Source organism: Dreissena polymorpha, chromosome 1 (genome assembly GCF_020536995.1).
Source record: "Dreissena polymorpha isolate Duluth1 chromosome 1, UMN_Dpol_1.0, whole genome shotgun sequence".
Classification (NCBI taxonomy): Eukaryota; Metazoa; Mollusca; class Bivalvia; order Myida; family Dreissenidae; genus Dreissena; species Dreissena polymorpha.
Window position 1 is genome coordinate 168,344,183 of NC_068355.1, and position 23,722 is coordinate 168,367,904.

Consider the following 23,722-nt stretch of genomic DNA (forward strand, 5'->3'; position numbering starts at 1 on the left):
TGAAATCTGTTTTAAATGTTTATCTTAACAATATGAAGTCTACATTCAAATCTGATAAACCTGTGTTTAAAAACTAGATCTTAGAAATGACATTTTATAACTGTGGAGAATTTTCACTGCAGAAAATAAGCTTTTCATGTTTTTATTTTTATTTGCTGCAAATCTTACAAACATCTGTTCAATTTGTTTTTGCCCTATCTGAGTATTTTGATTGTTGTTTTCTTTGAGAAGTACTATGCAATACAAAGCATGAGCTTTTGGACTGCCTTTTGTTAAAACAGATTTTAACGCAAACTAACAGGAATTTTTTTCTTAGGTGAGCAAATGATCCTTTCAAACTGGGGTCAAAAGTGTTCACACCCTCTGGGTCAGCTGATTTATAAATTATAGACTTCAAGCATTTCAAAGAGTTATGATAATTGATATGATATTTCATGGTAAATGTCTTGTACAAAGTTTGTTAATATCATGACATCATATGCCAAAACTGGCAAACAGTTTCCTCTGAAACCTCAATTGTTTGATAAATATGGTGTGGTTTTTATACAAACAGTCCAACCTTGAGAACAGCGGTCAGTCAAGGGAAATTATCAAAGTGACTGATGTATACAGGTGACTGTTGTTTTCTGAGTTTCCACTTTTAAGATGGTTGGTCAGTTGGTTACAGTTCTAACCCAACCCTGTCATTTGCACACACTTTATTGTAAACAAAGGCTTATTGCTGATAATTATGTATAACATAACTTATTTCTAGTGAATAGAACGGCATAGCAGTATCATTCTCATTCAAAGAACAGACACTAAAAGCTTTAAAAAAATTAAATTGTAAACAGCATTTTTTTAACCGAAGTTTTACGTGACAAAATGTGCACTTGCATAAAGGCTGAAAGTTTGTGAAAAAAATTGCAATCCGATATCTGTTTTGCCAAAAAAGTGTTGTTGTTGACAGCTTTTCAGCAACAAAGATCTATGATTTTTCACATCCATGGCAGTTACTGCAGTTAGATTCTTTAGCCGCAAAATAGACCCACAATAGACTTTATGTGTGTCAGTGAAAAGAAAAAACAACGCAGTTTTAAATGTTTACTTTTTGATCCAAGAATCAACTGACACTTTACCGCTATTCTCAGGTTAAATATGGCTTTGAGAATGAAATATAGGAGCATTTGGCCATTGTAAACAGGTGACTGTTATTTTCAGGTGTAATATAGAAGGATTTTCGTTGGGGTGAATCCTGACTGATTGTTGTTCTCAGGTGACTGTCAGGCATGACTGTATAGTGATACATTTACAAAGATTATTCAAAACATGCCCCTGGGTTCAAAGTTACCCCTACCCAATTACACTGGTGAAGAATTTAGGGCTTGTTGTAGGAATTGTGTTGGGTAAGTCCATTTGATTATTATGTGGAATGTAACTCTTAAATTATGGGTGCCTGTGATGAAACTTTATTACCATATATTCTTTATGATGTGAATAAAATGAGTATTAAATATTTTGTATGCATTTGCACCTGGGTATTTTGATTCACTTTCATCTAGCTTCAGAAGAGTTACTTTAACCAACAGAAAAGTAGGGCTTCACTTGTGTGCCACACTTCCATTTACTGTTACTTTAATCTTTTAAGCCACAGACCTGGAACTTGAGATAAACTCTCATGATGTAGAAGGTTTCTACTTAGTTATACTAAAATCCATCTAGAAAATTAATGACTTATGGAATGGCAGGCTAAAATTATCAGAAGAAGATAAAAATTGTAGGGTTATAATTTTAGAGTTCATGGAGAGATATGTCATTTCAAGAACATTGATATTTACACTATGTCTCAAGAGTGGAGTTTACAATCTTAGGCAGATTATCCCTCAGAAACAGAAATTGCATATTCATTTCTGATAACCACCACAATATGGGTCATGTGTGCAATTTTCGACAAATAAAATATTGTGAAAAATAAATTATGCATTAAAAGTGTTTTTATATGCAAGAAACAATGACACATAAATTGTTTTGCAAACTTGTTCATCTAACAAACTTAAATATTAATACTTATTGATTACAGTTCATCTAACATACTTAAATATTAATACTTATGGATTACAGTGCCACGATATTTTTTGCAATAAACAAATATGAGAAATGATGGTTCAGTAAATTCACAATAAAACATCATTTTTGTAAAGGTTTTTCTTTGCAGTGAAAGTAAAATTACCTTTCTGGAGGTCTGTTGAGTGACAGATTTAGTACTCTTCTTTTGCTCAAATTGTTCTATCCCAAGAAGTGTGTTTCCAGTTGCACTTTTTCCATGGCCAGTATGTCCAACAAGAAGTATTCTTAGATCTACAAATGTTAAAAATAAAATGCTAAAATATGTGATTTTTTTGTGCCTGTGTGTGTTTAGCTGAATATAGATGTTCCAATGTTTGAGTGTATGCGCAAGCATGTGTGCATTACTGCACGCTTATGTATGCTTTAAAGTCTGTTCAAGCTTTTCCAAACTCTATCATGATAATTCACCATTCAATTTTTATATAATTTACAACAAATGTAACCATGACAAAACAACATGTCAAGCATAAGGCCAAGGTGGTACTTTGAGCTCAAATGTCAAATTTGGGCATAATACTGTTGCGAGCCGTCTGTTCCGTATTCTTGTCAGGAATATTTCAATGTTACTAATGTGTATTTACGTTTACTTATTAAAATGAGGAAAACAAGTCAGTTTCAAACTTCATTAACTTTTTATTCTTTAACGTCGAAATTCATATCCAAGATATAATTTGACAAGCACAACGTAAACATTAACAGTGCAACTTTCTTCAAGTTTCAAATACATAACACAATACGATTACTTCTAAGTCATATATTTAAACAACTCTCTCACCCAAGTGCCCAACACTCATTTACCACAAGAGTATAAGTTTTTAAAGCATGAAACTATTAAAATATATTTACGAAGCAAGTCACTTAATTTGTTAGGTATTGAAGACTATTAACTTATTGTTCTTTCTATTTGAATTCAGTATAATATAATCATTTAGTATTTCTCACAAGTTTCAGAATATTTAGTAAATGATGTTATGCCCTTGATGTTACGGCTTGACTGAATTGCTTAAAGTTTCTGGACCCTTATATACTCGAGCGACCCAAAAGGTTGGTTGATGACCAGTTTTTATGGCCCGACCAAGAATTATTGGTTACCTGCCCCAAAATTATTGGCCATCGACCCAAAAAGTGGGTCAGTGACCAAAAAGTTGGTCATCGTGACGTCGATCGACCATAAAAATTGTCATTGGCTCATTTATTAATGCATCTCAAAAAGGAGGTTGCGCCCGTGATTAAAGGCTGTGAATATAGATATCACCATTATTTCAAAATGATAACAAAATGAAAAGCATTCTTTACAACACAGTTGACATGTTACTACCTGGCATTTAGTTGTAAACAGTCCTTATTATTAAGAAATAATAAAATCCCCAGATTTTCTCATTTTCAAGGCATACCCGGCATTTTTAGCTCACCTGAGCACAACATGCTGATGGTGAGCTTTTGTGATTGCCTTTGGTCCGTTGTGTCTCCTGTGTCATCGGACATTAATATTGACCTTGTTAACACTCTAGAAGCTACATTTATTTTCCAATCTTCATGAAACATTGTCAGAGCATTGTTCACAATGATATCTTTGCTTTGATCAAAACTGAGTCATTTGAGGTTACAAACTAGATCACTAGGTCAAAATAAAGAAAAAACTTGTTAACACACCAAAGTCACACGATAAAAGTTTTTAGTCTGATAATGTCTTTGCTTAATTTGAAAATGGTTCTGGTTGATCGAAAAACATGACAGCAAAGGGGATGGGCAGTTTTCAAACCTTTAGTCCAATCTCCATGATACTTGGTCTGAAAAATTGTTTTTTATGATATCTGGGCTAAGTTTGAAAATGGTTCAAGTCTGTTGAAAATCATGGCCACCAGTGGGTGAGGCATTTTTCTTTTTTTGCTATTGTTAACCTTTTTAACACTCTGTTGGATGTATTTATTGTCTTATCTTCAAGAAACTTGGTCGGAACATTTGTTTTAATATTAGCCCAACCAAGATTTTAAAATGGTTCCAGCCAGTTTAAATATATATTTTTTGTCCAATCTTTATGAACCTTTGTAAGAACATAATGTACCCTCATCCTAGCTTTAGTGAAGGATGAGGGCCATTACTAGAGTAAAGCCGGAAGCTGAGCATGTATACAATAGCATTATGTTCGGAGTGGTTCGAACTTATCGATTAATTCGCCAGTACAACGAGAAAATCGAGTCTACCCGAAGTAATCCACAATCGAGTACACCGGAAGCACTAAGCACATTTTTCATATTTAAAGCCCAATGTGTTGTTGAAATAACAAAATGGGCGGGCAAAAAAACAGATATAAAATATTGCAGAATAAATGTATGTTAAACAATACATAAAACTAAAGCTAGGATGAGGGTACATTATTTTTGTAAATGCCTTTGGCTTCACATGTATACACTAGCATCTTCAAAGAGCAACAAAACATTCACTCAATCAAACACATTTATTAGAATAAATGTTCATCGTCATTTAAATACCGAATCAGCAAAAGACATATTTTCTTGCTAATAGTATGTCTGTAATAAAACTTCCTAAAGTTCTTATCAGAAGACCAGTCCGCTGTACGTAATATCTTTTGTAAAGAGCAACCACTAACTAAAGCTTTAGATACAGATGCCCCTCTAAAAGAATGTGCCTTGAATTTATTAGTGTCTATTCCAGACAAATCCAAAACAGTACGTAACCATCTAGCAACAGTACTAGTGGAAACAGATTTAAAAGTGACATATGAAATAAGTAATTTTCTTGACAATCGTACACTTTCTGATCTACTTAAATAAAATAACAAAGTATGCATAGCACACAATTTCTCCTCTTTATAATGCTCAATTTTTAAATTATATGAATGTCCAATTCTTGAAGTTTTCAACACAGATGGAAAACCTCTTGAAGTTTTCAACACAGATGGAAAACCTACAATAAGACATTGCTATTCCTTCAGCATATAATCAATATCCATGGCAACTAAAGTTTGTGCTCGCGGGGCTGCAGCCAGGGAAATCAAAGCCACCACTTTAAAAGTCAATAATTTAAATGATAAACTTTCCAAAGGAAATAATGTTGAAAGAAATTTCAAAAAAATGAGTTACATCCCAAGTAAAATTATACGTTGGTTTTGGAGGCATTTTCATTAAAACTCCCTTCATAAACCTAGTAATTAAATTACAGTTAACACACCATGTATTTCCCATCAATGGTTAAGTCTGTAAAAGCATTGCTTTATGCAAATTAATGACTGAATATTATTTTCCTATCTGGAATAAATATTACAAATATGTCAACACAACTATTTCAGTCTTCTGAAAGGGATTGCCAAACCTGATACCGTTCCAAAGCACCCAATTCTGCCACGCATATTTGTACTGCTTTCTAGTTCCTTTTGATCAGGATGATGTAATGAGGATTGAAGCTGTTGATGGAATCTTTCTTGTTGATATCTCTTGGATGATATGATGGCTGCGAAGATCTTCAACCTCTTTCCTAACGGGTGCAGCTCCCCGCTATGAGGGAGAAACAGCAAGTCTTTATGTCTCGGCAAACTTACAGGAATATCAGTCAAATATTCTAATAAAACTGGAAACCAAGACTGTGCCGTCCAATATGGAAAAATTAAGAGTGCCTTTATAACTCTGTCTTCTTTCACCTTATTTAGCACCTTTGCAATCAAATTAAAAGGAGGAAATATGTATGGTTCACATTCTCTCCAATTTAATGAGAATGCATCATTATGAAAGGAACCAGGTTCAGGGTACCATGATACAAAACGATCAATTTGTTTATTTAATCTTGAAGCAAACAAGTCAATATTAGGGTAAAATAATTGTTTACAAACTCTCTGAAGAATATCTGACTTAAAAGTCCATTCTGTATTTTCAGAAAAATTTCTAGAATAATAGTCAGCAGTATTACTTGAACCAGGTATGTAAATTGCTGAAATAAATATGTCTCTCATTAAACACCATTGCCAAATATCACCAGATAATCTGTCCATACTTGAAGAGGCAATTCCACCCATATCATTAATATATGAAACAGCTAGCTGTTACATTATCAGACTGAACTTGAATATGAATTCCACTTTCTTCATTATAAAAGGATTGCAATCCATAAAAAATTGCCAACATTTCCAAGTAAATTATTGGATACAATGATTCATTCAGGTTCCATCTTCCATTGGCATGACTACTTGTGATCAAATTAACAGGGACCCAACCTAAAAGGCTTGCATCAGTTCTACACACACAATTGACTTCTCCTTGCCTAATAAGTTTCCCATTTTTCTTTACCAGATTAGTTTGCCACCATTGAAGCTTATTTATACTATCATTACTCAGTAACACTTTGTTATCAAAATTCATCATTTGTCCTAAACCCAATAATTTATTTCTTTCCAGTTGCCTGTAATGTAACGGGGACTCTAGCACTGCATAAAAAGCGTTAATAATTGACCGTATAAAAAAAGCCAAATCTCGGACAATAACAAACTTCTTGTCAATTAAAATCTTTGATTTTTGCAATATTTTGTTCTCTGTAATAAATATTTTAAACTCAACCATATCAATTATAAAACCAAAAAATACCAATCTTTGCACTGGTTCCATTACAGACTTATTTAAATTTACCAAAAATCACAGCTCTTCTAATGTGTTCTGGGTAACTATTGTGTTTTCTTTGCAAACCAATCTATTTTGATTCATAATAATGGAATCATCAATATAATAGGAACATCTTATGTTTCTATGTCTCAACCATGCAAATACAGGTTTTAAAATCTTCGTAAAAATGAATGGAGCAGATTTCAAACCAAATGGAAGGCATACAAACTGGTACAATTTATTATTCCATTGGAACTTAAGAAATTTTTGACAACCTTTGTGAATTGGAACCGAAAAATAAGCATCTTGCAAATCGATGGAGGTCAAGTAATCATTTTTCTGCAAAAGATCAAGTACAACTTTGAATGTCTAATGTTTAAAATGATCATAATGTACAAATGCATTCAAATACTTCAAATTAATCACAGGACAAACATTCCATTAGGTTTCGGTACTATAAAATAGTTGATATAAACTCTTTGTTTTCATGTACAAAGTTAATAATAGCTTTTTTGCTCAAAAGAGTTTTGATCTCTAGATCTACAATTTGCCAATGTTCTTTTTCAAATGGAATTTCTTTTGGAATTTTATGTTGACATGGTTGTATGTCGAAATGAATACAGTAACCAGACACTTCATCAAGAACACATTGATTTTGTGTAATTTTTCTCCAAGCATGTAAATTATCTTTCAGACCTCCAACTTTACATACCTTAATGTCCACATCTACTCGTTTGGGTGTGGATTTGGAGGTGTAGCAACCGCATTGGCTGACCTCTTGAACCTTCTACCATATGGTTGACTGCCAGATCTATACTGGCCCCTGTAGGGGTACGGCTGGTATCTGTTTGGGTACGGATCCTCATAACCGCCCTGAACATAACTTCCTCTGAAACCACCTCGTCTAGGGTATCTACCGGGTCCTCGACCTCTCACAAAATTGTCATTCGCCCAAAATAGGACACTGAGACACAAGCTTTGATTTCTTTTGACACTTCATCACCAAAAAGCTTATTTGTAATCTGTTGAGAAATGTTACAAAGTGGATAATATTTCCGTTTTAAAGCTGATCTTATCATATACCTTCTTCTTATAGAAAGGTTGAATTGCGCCTGACCCATTAAAGTGAGTGCATCACACAGTAAAGTTTTTGCTTCTTGATTCGCCATAATTTGAGGCTTTAAGACCTCTGCAAGACGGATAATGGGTGTCATACCCGAGGCTACCAAATTTTGGGTTTGTACAATGCTTCTATCTTGCGTCTGAGTGCGTTTATTCAGAATTTTCCATATTTCATTATTAACCAATGGTGGACAAGCCATTTCACAATTCTCAGGAACAGAGTACTTTAGAATTAAAGAATCTGTTTCACACTGTGTTGTGCAAGCAACATTTATTACTTTCGCCAAAGATGGTGATATTGGTTTGCCCTTATCTGGGGCTTTAAGACGGGGCAATTCCCTAGTCTCACATTCAGCCTCATCATCATCAAATAGTGCACTTGACATGTCAATGTTAGTGCGTTTTCTTTGTTTTGTTACATCATCAGTGTCAGAAATCTGATCTGCATCTACTTTTATTGTCATTCTTGGTAAATTTTCGAGAAGTGCCAAACACAGATGAAATGTCATCATCATCAGAATATTGTGGTTCTGTACCAGGAATACCAAGTAACTCTCTAAGACTCTTTATGTCATTTTCTGATAGTGTAGACAAATCTAATGCAGGTGTCTGCATATTACTACCTACTTGTGAAACTGAAAGTTCATTGTTATTTTTATCTGAACCAGATTGCTTCTTTTTTGTTACTTTCAAGGTATTACTTTTACTTATTTTGTCTTTAGAATTACTTTTGTCTTTAGAATTAATTTGCGCTTTCTCCTTTGGAGTGGCCTTTTCTTTTGCATTTAGTTTTTCATTAAACGTTTCTTCATCAGAGAAACCATAAACCGAGTCCTCCGACTCGTCTGGATACAACGAGACTTCGTCTCGTTTAGAGCCCATTTTCCAACTTTAAATGTCAATAAATTGGCAAAAACACTATAACACTGAGATAATAGTACAATGATTATATAAACTGGGACTACGTCCTCAGTTGGCTCCACAATATGTGATGTACGAATGTTTATTTTGTCTCACCTTGTTCGTCGAAAGCCAGAACATAAAATGAACAAGGGCTGTTTGTAAAACATGCATGCCCCCATATGGGCTGTCCGTTGTACTGGCAGCCATTGTGTGAATACGACTTTTGTCACTGTGACTTTGACCTAGTGACCTGAAAATCAATAGGGGTCATCTGCAAGTCACGATCAATGTACCTATGAAGTGTCATGATCCTAGGCAAAAGCGTTCTTGAGTTATCATCCGAAAATCATTTTACTATTTCGGGTCACCGTGACCTTGACCTTTGACCTTGTGACCTCAAAATCAATAGGGGTCATCTGCGAGTCATGATCAATCTACCTATGAAGTTTCATGATCCTAGGCATATGTGTTCTTGAGTTATCATCCGAAAATCATTTTACTATTTCGGGTCACCGTGACCTTGACCTTTGACCTAGTCACCTAAAAATCAATAGGGGTCATCTGCGAGTCATGATCAATCTACCTATAAAGTTTCATGATCCTAGGCATATGCGTTCTTGAATTATCATCCGAAAATCATTTTACTATTTCGGGTCACCGTGACCTTGACCTTTGACCTAGTGACCTCAAAATCAATAGGGGTCATCTGCGAGTCATGATCAATCTACCCATGAAGTTTCATGATCCTAGGCGTATGCGTTCTTGAGTTATCATCCGGAAACCAATTTACTATTTCGGGTCACCGTGACCTTGACCTTTGACCTAGTGACCTCAAAATCAATAGGGGTCATCTGCGAGTCATGATCAATCTACCCATGAAGTTTCATGATCCTAGGCGTATGCGTTCTTGAGTTATCATCCGGAAACCACTTTACTATTTCGGGTCACCGTGACCTTGACCTTTGACCTAGTGACCTCAAAATCAAAATGGGTCATCTGCGAGTCATGATCAATCTACCCATGAAGTTTCATGATCCTAGGCGTATGCGTTTATGAGTTATCATCCGGAAACCATTTTACTATTTCGGGTCACTGTGACCTTGACCTTTGACCTAGTGGCCTCAAAATCAATAGGGGTCATTTGCAAGTCATGATCAATGAACCTATGAAGTTTCATGATCCTAGGCCCAAGAGTTCTTGAGTTATCGTCTGACAACCACCTGGTGGACGGACGGACCGACCGACCGACCGACCAACCGACCGACATGAGCAAAGCAATATACCCCCTCTTCTTTGAAGGGGGGCATAAAAATGTGCTTAGTTCTTCCGGTGAACTCGATTGTGGATTACTTCAGGAAGGCTCGATTTTCTCGTTGTACTGGCGAATTAATCGATAATTTCGAACAACTCCGAACATAATGCTATTGTATACATGTGAAGCCGAAGGCATTTACGAAAAATAATGTACTAATGATGTATCAGCCAAAGTAAGGCTAAAATAAGGTCACAAGGTCAGATTAAGACAGAAGAATCATATAAGACCTTTTCTTTCATTCTAATCCTATTTGAGCATGCACTTATTATCGGCTTTGGGGATATTGTGGTTTTCTCCGCCGTCCGTCTGTCCGTCCGCCCTGGCGACTATTATCTCCTACACTATTAGCATTAGAACCTTGAAACTTACACACATGGTAGCTATGAGCATATGTGCGATGGTGCACTATTCGGAATTTCGATCTGACCCCTGGGTCAAAAGTTATGGGGGTTGGGGTGGGGTCTGGTCAGAGATTTTCACTTATTTTTATGTCACCGGTATGATGCATTGGCCATAACTTTTGCAATATTGAAGATAGCAACTTGATATTTGGCAAGCATGTGTATCTCATGAAGCTGCACATTTTGAGTGGTTAAAGGTTAAGGTCAAGGTCATCATTCAAGGTCAAAGGTAAATAAAACAAATCCAAGGGAAGTTATAAGGTTTAAATGGAGGTAAGTAAATAACCTGCTAAATGATATAAAATTTTTTTTATTAAATCAAAGCGGCGAAGGAGAGGACATTGTGTTTGTTCATCCTTCAAGGTCAAAGGTAAAAAAAAATCCAAGGGAAGTAATGAGCTTTAAATAAGCTTTAAAGGGAGGTAAGTAATGAACCTGCCAAATATTTTTTTTTTAATAAATCAAAGCGGCGCAGCAGGGGGCATTGTGTTTCTGACAAACATATCTCTTGTTTTATGTTATTTTACATTAACTTCTTCATTTGTACACCAATTCACTTCCAAATGATACTGGACATCTCTTATGACAATACGGTCAATCTCAACTATATGGGGCCCCCATTACCAACCCTGGGGTGCCCCCTTGGTCAAACATAGGGCGTGGGGATACGGGTCAGAACCATTTCTAGTTATAAATTATATTCTTTGTAAATACATTTGTATTTTTTTAAATAAATATGTTTAAACAAAATTTAGGAAAGGGCTTCCTAACACTTGTCAAATTTAAGTCAAATCTTTATTACACTTGGTCAGAACATTTGTTCTCATGATATATTAGCTGAGTTTTAAATAAAAAAGTGCCTAGAAATAAAATATTTATGTGTTATAAAGTATTTTTATGACCCTTAACGCCACCATCTCTGAATAGTTTATATCTGGTAAGAATGTTTATCTTTATAAAGTTTAGGCAAAGTTCAATCTTATTCACGATAGTCTAAAGACTAGGTCATCGAGTTAAACCTTACAAAAAACTTTTTACTATTTAAGAGGTGTCGTTAATGACATAGTCTTGATTCACATTGTCCGAATATTTATCTTAACACTATTTAAGCCAAGTTTGAATTGATCATGTGTATACAAAAATAGGTCACTATGTCAAATGATAGATAAATATTTTAGCACTAGAAACCATATTTATTTGTCAAATCTTAATTAAACGTGGTCAGTATTTTTTTTTTCATTGACATGGCCTTGTATCTTGGTCAAGTAGGGTCAAAAACTTGATTACTAATTCTTTATCAATTGTTGACCCTTTAACTCAGGGCCAACATGACCTAGTTGTTTAAAAATACATAAATTTTCACACAAATCATTATTTTTAACATTTATATTTTGCAGTTATTTATTTTAATTATCCTACTACAGAACCAAATTTTTAATAAAACAGAAAACATACTTTAAATTATGAACTGGTTAGAAACTGCATATGCACGAAAGGATCATTATTGAACACTCATAGAAAATATATTTCCACTAAATACTTGGGGAATTATTAAAGCTTCATGCATTGATACCTTATATTTTATACCTCATTATTGGGATTGTAAAAGGGGAGGGTGGAGTCAAAGTCACTGTTACAAAAAATATATAAATATGTATCTTTCATTGACTGTGTTGATCTCACTTTAAGTCACACAGTTGAATGACCTTAATGTGTAGATTATAGTATATAAAGGAATTTTTGCTTTGACCATTTAAAGCAAAATCATTTCTCTTTGTCTGTTTATCAACTATACAAAAGATGGTCCGTGAAGCTTGTGTTTTTCAACTCCTCTAACTTCCGGGTAAATGAGGATGAAATTTGTTAACACAATTGACCTTTATGTGTAGATGATCAATAAGAAAGGAATTGTGGCTGTAATGAGTTTTGAAACATTATGGCCCTTTGTCTGTTTTTCTTCCATAGCATATATGGTCCCAACATTTTCTTTTTCTACATCCTCTTTTACTACTTGCTGGACTTTGTGCAAACTTTCACAGATTAATAAATATAATGCCTTGATTATTTTAAAATAACGGATTTTTGCTGCAACTGTTTTGGCATAATTATAGCCCTTGGTCTATGTTTTCACTATGCAGGCATTTCCCCAGGCGGTTTAAGCACAGCAGCCTCGCGGTGCCTTGACTTTAAAATAAAATTTCCCGTTGACTTTCAGATCATGTGGCTGCGACGCTTGAAAATTTTACAAGCGCTTTCAAGCACTGTTCCGAGTGTTGTCTGAATTCGGCCAACAACCAACCAAAACAAGCACGCGCTAATCACCTTTGTGGGCATAAATGGCTTAGATAAGAGGTGTACAAATTTTCAGGTTGTTTATTGGGGGTAAATAGTGATGTTTGTACCTAATAATGGTCGATATCGATCGATTATACTGGTACACATGATGTAATAGCAAAAAAAGGTGTGCTCAATTTTTTCTTTATTTTATTTTTACTGTTAACCACTACTTCAGTGTGTTTTAAAAATAAGCAGAAACTGTTTTTTGTTGCGGTAGTTGGTAATTGAATTAGTAATTACAATTATATGGAGTCTAACGTCTCATTTGATTTCTGCCACCTTGCACACTATTTTCTTAACAACGACTAGAAAATAACAGCACTTAAACATTTAATTTATTCACATCTCATAGGTTGTTTGATATTTACGAAATCCCCTATATACCTGCAACCATTTGTTTTTATTTTTGTGAATGAAAGAATGATTTAATATAAGAAACGACCAGTTCATGTGTCTGGGAAATCTGCAATTACTTATTTCTTGGTCAGGACTACTAGCGTATACTTGCGCTTATGAGAGGCCCTCGCTTATAAGACGCAACCCGACTTTGGACTATATAATGGGTGGATTTAAGAGTGACCCGCGTGTAAGACGCGGTCAAATTTTGCCGTTTTCATCGGCCGAAAAAAAACAGCCGAAAATCGGCAGAATGTTAAAAAAAATCATCAATTAGTAACACATTCAGAATTTTTCAAACTCGCGCTGCATACAATAAGTAATTAACGCAAGTCTGAAAAATTAAACAATCAAACAACAAAGTAAATAATATTTGTTTATTTTATGATATATTAGTGGGTTTTAATTTATTTTCAAGTATTAGTCATTCAATAAAAATAATTATCAAATTAACACAATTTCTAACAATTGCGTATTTAATCATTAGCCCTAACAATTGCAAACATATTACGTTCGTAATATCAATGCACAAGCAAAATTGATCGTATCAGTCATCTTAATTGTATTGTTTGACAGGTATTGAAAACTAATAGGCAGATATTTTGAACGCGTTTAGTTTTATTACCTAGATTATGCAAATTTTACGCCCATTGTCTATCAACAATAGGTAACGCCTACTTTCATTAAATTAGCCAATCGCGTGATTGAGTGATAAACTCCAAAGCGCAGATCAAAATCACGTGTCAAGAAGAAAGCCATATGCGGATAATTGCATGCGGTCGCTCTTTGCCCCCGTCGTTGTTGGCCCCTAATAAATAAGGTGTTATCGGCATTAGGGGGTCGTCTGAATAAACGTGTTTATTTAACAATTGACAGTTGCAAACTGGTAACTTATTTCAGAGGATACCCTAATTGCCAATTATGTCTTAATTGACAATTAACGATGTCAAACAAAGACAATCAGGTGATACAAACTTGTCATGTAGCACTTGTAATCGGCAGCGTGTTTATTTAACAATTGACAGTTTCAAACTGAGAATTGATTTTGCTGTTGTTTTAAGCATGTTGGAATCGTGTTGCCGCTTACACACGTAAACTATAATGGCCAATTTATATGACATTTAACGACGTCGCGTGCAGACAATCAGGTGATACAAACTTTTCAAGAATAATCACAGACAATATAACGTCTTACGCCCCAAAAATAACATAATTCAAATTAAAAATAATAGACAACAAAATCAATAACGATACATTTTATTACAAGTAAATCGGTAACTGAACATAGCGTTCCGATACACGGTACGGGCCAATACAGACTTTAGAGAAAATGCAAATGGCTGCCGCGATGATTCAAAACAATTGACAAGTGTCCAACTTGGCTAGCATAATCCCAGTAAACTCGATATTTTGAAAAATTTCGTTAATTTTCACCAGTATCTCGCTGATAAAACGCGACCCCAAATGTAACTTATTAATTTGAGTCTTAAAAATGCGTCTTACAAGCGAAAGTATACGGTAATGACTTGTTGTAAGAGAGTGCAATAAGTGCAAGTGAAAGTGTCCAGGACGTTGATCCCTAGACCTCCAACCACCAACCAAGCGATTCAAGCATTGTGTTAGTGGGTTCGACAGTAGTTGGAAGCAAGATTTTCCATGGGTCACATACGTTGAAAGTGATAAGATTATCTCTACTTACCTTATCTTTTGAAAAGTACGTTTTTGAGTGAAAACAACACAAAATGAAATTGCAAGTGAATAATACATTTGTATCATTCAGTAAAACAGCATATCCTTTGCACGCCTGTAACATATTAGAACGTACACGTTTTTTCTCTCTCAAAACCAGGGCGGTTTTTGCAGTTAACGACTACAACGTTTTAGAACGCATACAAATTTCGTTGTTTCAAAGCCTGACCCCTATTAAGCGTAGAAACCCTGAAACTATTTTTCTTAAAAAATACAATTATCAATGTTTTTGAATGAACTGAAACTTAATCAAAGACAAAAATTAAAATAAGACTGCAGCGTTCGAATGTTCAATATACAGTCTGTGGACTATAAACGTGTCAAATAAAGTTTCGACCATTTATGGTTAATAATTGAGAGTTAAAATCAATAAATATTGAAATGCTTAAAATTCATCTTAAAAAAGCAAATGAGTGGTATTTTGAAAACAATGATTTTCTGTCATGTTTGTGGTATAAACTTAAGAAAGTTCTGCATTTCAAATGTTTATATGACAACGTTCTGGCAAAAAAGATCAAATCATACAACGGATCATGTGTAATATTGTTTAGTTGTATAAAAGCGTAAAAATACGGTAGAAACCGCTATGGGGCTTTCTTTTCTAAAACAAATTATAACGTATTTAAGCAGATAATTGTTTGACGATAAACAACTGTGACGGATACAAACGTATTTTAGGCCCGATTTTCGTTGTGAACCGTAAAATGTATTTAAAAAAACGCGAAAATCCGTTACAGTATTGAAAATTTAGAAAAAACGTATGGTAAAATATGTATTTTTGCGTTCTAATGCCTACTGTTAGTTAGCTTTTTATTTAATATTATATTTGATATTAATGAAATAAATTGGGATAAACAATAATAACATGCTGTGTTTTAATTTCTCCAAAGAAGTATAGATTTTGATTAAGATCATGTACAAAATATTTAAAAAAATCGAAACGCAAAACGGGGCCCTCTACCCCACCAACCTTCTTCCGCGCTGTCTTGCCGCTGTGCCTGACAAAAATCCTGTTGAAATGCCTGCTTTGGTATATATAATTAAACAAATTTGTATAAAGGACAGGTTTTTAGCTCACCTGTCACAAAGTGACATGGTGAGCTTATGTGACCTTGTGATGTCCGTTGTGCGTGCGTGCGTGTGTCCGTCAAACATTTGTTTGTGTAGACAGTAGATGTCACAGTTTTCATCAAATCTTTATGAAATTTGGTCAGAATGTTTATCTTTATGAAATCTAGGTTGGGATTGTTTTTGGGTCATCTGTGGTCAAAAACTAGGTCACTACGTCAAATAATAGAAAAAACATGTGTAGACAATAGAGGTCACAGTTTTTATCCAATCTTTATGAAATTTGGTCAGAATGTTTATCTTGATGAAATCTGTGTTGGGATTGTATTTTGGGTCATCTGGGGTCAAAAACTAGGCCACTAGGTTGATTAATAGAAAAACCTTGTGTAGACAATAGAGGTCCCAGTTTTCATCCAATCTTCATGAAATTTGGTCAGAATGTTTATTTTGATGAAATCTGGGTTGTGATTGTATTTGGGTCATCTGGGATCAAAAACTAGGTCACTAGGTCAAATTATAGAAAAACCTAGTGTAGACCATAGAGGTCACAGTTTTCATCCAATCTTTATGAAATTTGGTCAGAATGTTTATCTTGATAAAATCTGGGTTGGGATTGTATTTGGATCATCTGGGGTCAAAAACTATGTCGCTAGGTCAAATAGTAGAAAAACCTTGTGTAGACAATAGAGGTCACAGTTTTCATCTAATCTTTATGAAATTTGGTCAGAATGTTTATCTTGATGAAATCTGTGTTGGGATAGTATTTGGGTCATCTGGGGTCAAAAACTATGTCACTAGGTCAAATAATAGAAAAACCTTGTGTAGACAGTAGAGGTAACAGTTTTCATCCAATCCTTATGCAATTTGGTGAGAATGTTTATCTTAATAAAATCTGGATTGGGATTGTATTTGGGTCATCTGGGGTCAAAAACTAGGTTACTAGGTCGAATCATAGAAAAACCTTGTGTAGACAATAGAGGTCACAGTTTTCATCAGATCTTAATGAAATATGGTCAGAATGTTTGTCTTGGTTAAATTTGGGTTGGGATTGAATTTGGTTCATCTAGGGTCAAAAACTAGGTCACTAGGTCAAAGTTTAAAAAAACCTTTTGTAGACAGTTGAGGTCACAGTTTTCATCCAAACTTAATTAAATTTGGCCAGAATGTTAATCTTGATAAAATCTGGGTTGGGATTGTATTTGGATCATCTGGGGTCAAAAACTTGGTCACTAGGTCAAATCATAAAAAAACCTTGTGTAGACAATAGAGGTCATAGTTTTCATCTGATCTTAATGAAATATGGTCAGAATGTTTATCTTGATAATATCTGATTTTGGATCGTATATGGGTCATCTGGAGTCAAAAATTAGGTCAACGGGCCAATTCTAGTAAAACCTTGTGTAGATGAAAAAGTTGATGTAACATGGTTAGTTAGGTGAGCGATTCAGGGCCATCATGGCCTTCTTGTTTAGTTTATATTAACAATCAACGCATTGTCACAAAATACAACGATAACAACAGAACAGCATGATAATGGACTTATGTCCAATAGACGGTCTTGGCAAATGCCAATTGTGCAGTCTGATCAGGATCTATGCTGTCCACTAAAAAATCATGCAAGGTTGTCTCATCTCTTTTGGAAGAAAATTGACAGAATTTTCTGACCCTGAAATCCTGCGAGATTGCTTTAAACGCTTTATTAGTCCACTACCAGTGTGCGCTTTGTGTGTCCATGAGTCTGTGTGTCTGCCAGTCAGTCAGTCAGTCACACTTTTCTGGATCCTGCGATAACTTTTAAAGTTCTTCATATTTTTTTTATGAAACTTGAAACATGGACAGATGACAATATGATGATTATGCACGTCATTTCATTTTGTTCATACGTCAAGAATTATGGTTGCCATGGCAACAAATAGTTTAGAAATATTGCTGAAAATGGGGATTTTTATTACCATCTACAAGGCAAACTTAAAAGAATTACGTCCCTTGAAAACAAAGGGAGACAATTATATTACTGCTTCATGTGAGGTAGGGGACTTTTATTGCTTGGCAATAGTCTTGTTATAACTTGTTATTTTATTTCTTTATATAGATTTTAACATTTTGTTCATCTCCAATCCAGCCATATATGTTCAACCTTATTAAAAATGATTCTGAAAAACACCTCTATTCTCAATTTGAAGCATTTTTAGCAAAACAGCAACAACACTAAATTTCCACATTTTAGTCAAAACGATGCGAATTTCCCCAATTCAAAGGTACCCGACCCCGTTCCCAAAATGGTGAAAAATAAACACTGCTTAACTGAACAGTGTTACATCATATACCCTGTTCACTGACGATGTGACCAATGTTCTGGGGAATTTCTTTTAAATCAGACCATGAAATATTTGCATGTATTCATTCGTGTCAACTGGCTGGAGATTTCCAAAACATTGTATAGACTGTTCATAAAGGTCATTTATGATGAAAGCTGGGTTAAACAGCTACGCCAAAAAAAGTGCTCTGTCCTCAAACACCACTTTTGAGACTTTTATAGAATTGACCTGAAAATTGAAATAATTTGTATCAACCATACCTGATTTGGTTTCCATTTCTTTCAAATCCAGGCCGTGCACTGAAAAAGAATATAGATTAACAAGTGCAATTGTTTTAAGTTCTACTGCTGTTGCTGTTGTTACTACTACTACTAATAATAATACTACTGCTACTACTGCTGCTGCTACTGCTGCTACTGCTGCTACTTCTGCTACTGCTGCTACTGCTGCTACTGCTACTACTGCTACTACTGCTACTATTGCTACTACTGCTACTACTACTACTACTACTGCTGCTGCTTTTACTACTACTTATACTACTGCTACTACTACTACTACTACTACTACTACTACTACTACTACTACTACTACTACTAATACTACTACTATTACTAATACTATACTACTACTACTGTTTTTACTAGTACTACTACTACTACTACTACTACTACTACTACTACTAATACTAATACTAATACTAATACTACTAATACTTTACTACTACTACTGCTTTACTACTACTTAAGTACTACTACTCCTACTACTTCTACTCCTACTACTACTACTACTACTTCTACTACTACTACTACTACTACTACTACTACTACTACTACTACTACTACTACTACTACTACTACTACTACTTCTACTACTCCTACTACTACTCCTACTACTACTTCTACTGCTAATACAACTACTACTAATACTATTATTCTACCATACTACTAATACTAATATTATACTAAGTACTGGTACCACTGGTACCAACACCTACCCCGCCACAGCCGCTGCAACCCAACCACCCACCCTACCACCCACTGACCTATCCACCCACCACCACCACCATTACCACCGCCAACGCAACTGCTACTAACTCTGCTATTTTTACTACCAATGGTTCTTCTACTTCTGCTTCAGAGTGTGTCCTAAACGATAAATTTTTGCAAAATATTTTGGTCAGTATTGTGATGGGGGAAGCAGAGATAACATTTGTGCCCAGTCTTAAAACTTGTTCAGAACAATTGTTCTACTTATACCTCATCCAAGATTTAAAATAGTTCTGGTCCATTAACAAAATTGTCATCAGGTAATGTTAAAGTGGAAGTTTGTTAACACTTCCTACTCTGAACTAACTCAGAGTTATAAAACAGTCATTAGTGCATTATTTTTCCTTACAACATCAATTAAATTTACAGTATTGATTAATGACGCAGTTCATGAAAAAAACAAATTCGAGAAAGATCAATCATCAGGACTCTGGGGTAATACAGTTGTTGTCTCACTTGAAATTTGTTGAACACAATACAAATCTTTAAACTGATGCTTACCATTTAATGTCGTCACAGTTGGCAACATTTTTCATAATTATTTAAGCTGGTGTTTTTTGTCCCCTACCGGTTTCATCGGAGCGGACTTATGGTTTGCGCTCTGTGTGTCAGTCAGTCTGTCTGTCACACTTTTCTGGATCCTGCGATAACTTTATAAGTTACTAATATTTTTTCATGAAACTTGCAACATGAATAGATGGCAATATGGACATTTTTCACGTCATTTCATTTTGTTCATACGTCAAAAATTGTGGTTGCTATGGCAACCAAAAAAAAATCTGAAAATGGTGGAATTTCTGACAATGGTGGAGCCGGTAGGGGATCATATTGCTTGACAATAGCCTTGTTAAACTTTCAAATTGTAAACGATGAGTACTAACTCAGTGCATTAATGCAATCATCATGAAAATTCACAAACTATGTGAATTGACAGTTTAATGTCATCAAAGTAAAGCCAATTCCTATGAGGAGATATATAACAACATTGGTATTGTCAATAAATTGGCTTCCTTAATGCAGCGATAAACTTGCTAAGCCAATTGAGTGTTTGATACTCAATAGCAATAATCCAATTATATTTCAGAATGCTGAATTAATTCTAAGAACTAGTGGTCTTCTTAATGGGTGAAGTAAGTTTTTAAGGCAGACAAATGTAGTTAGATTATAAAGTGTATGGCCTGTACCGTTCACAAGTTGAGTTCCAACATTTTCAGCAGTAGCAGCAGCAGCAGCAGTTGATGACGTGCCATATTGTTGAGCTGGAATTTATAAGTATGAGAATTATTGATCATCATTTTTAGTCTATTGACAGTATGCCAATAGACCATAAAGCTGAAATTCAGAAACACCTCTAGCAGTCAGGTGTATGTTTTTGCGATCTCAAAAATGCATGCATGTTGGAATGTTGGGAGACAACATAGATAACGTTTACTATAGGTACATTTTAACAAGTTTCTGTTCTATCCTTCATTCTTGATTTGAGCAACATGGGACCGTAAAAGTGCTCAAGAATTTCATGAACACAATCGTTCGACATTTTTATAAATACTTTATAAATACTTTCCCTCATATTTAACTATGTTACTATTTAAAGATTTTCTGAAATAAACGTCCAATTGGAACCCATTGGACATGTGTATATCACCTGACGCGATGTGCTCTGTTCTTATGCTAAAAATTAACATGCACAATTTTCTGAGAATCATGAGAAAGTTAAAAAAATTTTTTTAATTAAATGAAAGTGTTGTGTTAACACTAGCGCAGTTGTCTGCTTCACTTTGCAATTTATGTGGAAATTTATAAAGAGGACCAGTAAAAAATGCATGGAATATGGATATTTTTTTTACCCTCATTTTGGTTGTGTTTGTATTAATTTTCAAGCGTAGTTATGTAAGTGGAACAAAATACTCAAAGCGCATGCGTGTACAGGGCTAAACATTAACTTTTGTTTCAACTAGCCCGTTCGGCCTAGTAAATGCAGAACCTACTAGCCCTGACCAATCTTTCATGTGCCCTGACCCAAGTATTATCAAAACCTTTATATTTATCATTCAACTTGTATTTTCTTGTGAGTGGAGATGCGCAATTACGAGTCAGTCATTCTTATTAGCTTGCCTTACTAATGCTAATGAATTGAATATTCATCTACTTAAGACTAGTATTATATGATTAGTATTCTGTAATTGTCATATGAATTACAATGTAGTAAAGACTTGGTATCACTTCTTTTCTTTTAATCAGAACTTTCAAAACTTTAAACATTAACAAAATAATATGAGTTTTGTGAGTAACATCTTGATGTTAGACTAGATAAACATGCACCAAAAAAAGAGAACATGGAAAGTTTCTATATACTTGTCTTTGTCACACTTAACACTTAAAACTGAATCAGCATAATAAACAACAAGTAGAGACCAATATATTGATGTTAGACTAGACAACATACATCACTAAAAAAACATGATCAACAACAAGCTTCTAAATATAGAATACTTGTCTTATTCACACTTTGCTTTCAAAATACTGAATCAGTGTAATTGAAAAAAAATCTGTTCCAATAACATCATCTTCTTGGGATAATCAAAGTGTGGTCGTCTTGCCCTCTGTCCACCATGCCACCACATAGCAAGAGCCCTTTCAGCGTTTAAGTCTGAAGGTTGTGGACCCTGGAGTGTGATTGTCATGAGGTAAATATTTTAATGTTCCAGCTGGCCCTCCAATCTGACTTGATGCGTGCCATTGCTGAAAATCCTATCTCGCACACAGCACTTGAAACAGGAATGCACAAAATAATCTCCACCAACATTATTTCATTTTTGAAGGTCTCTTTTAATTTGGGATTGGTGAAGAGCCTGTTGTAGAATTCTTGAACACTCATGTTTCTAGGTTGTTTTCTTATATGCACTTTCAGGGCCGGCCATTCACACTTCTTCAGTTGCCCAATATCACACCCTTATCTGTTAAGCACTGGGGCATAGTACTCGCATAGAGTTGTAACCTCACTCTCTCCAAAGACGGTTATTTCCTGTTCCATCTCAGGAAGATTGACCGGATAGAACACTTGCATATCCTTCAGAATGTTACCCGAGTCAATATCGCCCATCCTCTTGTTTATGTGGTCGATAACGAGGTCGATGAGGGAGTTCTGACGCTCTTTTAATCTGTCTGGAGTCAGTGTTGGCTTACTGAGTTGTACTCCAAGAAATTTGCCATTGTCATCAATTGCGTCTATAAACTTTTGAAGCTTTTCACCAGGCCTTTGCTTCTGCGCCACCAGCTGTAAGCACGCTGTTTCCAAGGCCTCCAATGCTTCTGGAAGGCCAGACCTATCTTCCTGAAACTTCAATGAGAGCTCGCTCAAAACAGAAAGTACATCTTTCAGGAAATGCATGTAATGCAGAAGATCGTAGGATTTCAGATGCTTAGGAATGTTTTTTGCACGGCTCTGAACATCAACTGTGCCAATTTTGCCCTCCACAGTGTTTTCAAAATGAGCTACAAACGTACAGTATTGCTTTAGCAATACCTCCAAACTGCTACTAAGATGGGGCATCCACCTTGTGCCTTGAAGGTTAACAGGCTTTATCATTTTTTCCTCCATTGCTTCTGCTAGCAACTGTAACTCCCTCAGGGCTTTGGGACTATAATGATAGTGCTTATGCAAGTTAAGGAGAACGGATATCAAATCCAGAAATACTTTGGCATCCTTTGCCTTCATTGCATCCAGTGCACCTAGTTCCAGACGGTGACTTACACAGTGCATAGCTACAAGGTGTGGAATTTGATCTTTCAAGTGTTTTGTCACACTGTTCCGTTTTCCCAGGTTTACACTGGCACCGTCTGACCCCATTGCAATCAGTTTCTCTTTCCAGTGCCAGCCTTTTTCATCAACACTTTCCATACCATACACAATTCCAGCCAGCACACCTTCTGCATGAGCATTTTCAATGTTTACAATGCTGACAAAAACATTTCTTGGGGCTTTTTCATCGACAACATGGGCATATACTATCTCATTTTCGCATACTGCTACATCTGTAGCGCCATCAAACATAATGAACAGAACTCTGGCATTTTTCAGTAATGCAATCGAGTTGGATTGTATGTCTCTAAAATGAACTCCATGAATCGCCTGCATGCTTGGATAGTCAGATAGCTGCTTGGTGGGTCAACTCCATTTTGTGATTGTAATTTCAGCAGATCTGGATACAGGGAAAATGGGAGTTCTCTTTTAGCGACAAAGTATACTGTGTTGAAAAAGACAATCATCGACAATTTCTTTCTTTGGTCTTCGTTTAATTTTCTTACAGCTATGTCTAATGGCCCAATTACTGCTGGCTGTAACCCATCA

General features: G+C 35.2%; 1 protein-coding gene across 1 annotated transcript; it reads right to left on the reverse strand.

The window, feature by feature from the left end:
* Window positions 1-22,324: 22,324 nt before the first annotated feature.
* Window positions 22,325-23,509, reverse strand: LOC127864374 (zinc finger protein 862-like). The gene has a single exon (XM_052404034.1). The coding sequence runs from the start codon at window positions 23,507-23,509 to the stop codon at window positions 22,325-22,327; it is 1,185 nt and encodes a 394-aa protein (XP_052259994.1).
* Between the last annotated feature and the right edge of the window lie 213 nt (window positions 23,510-23,722).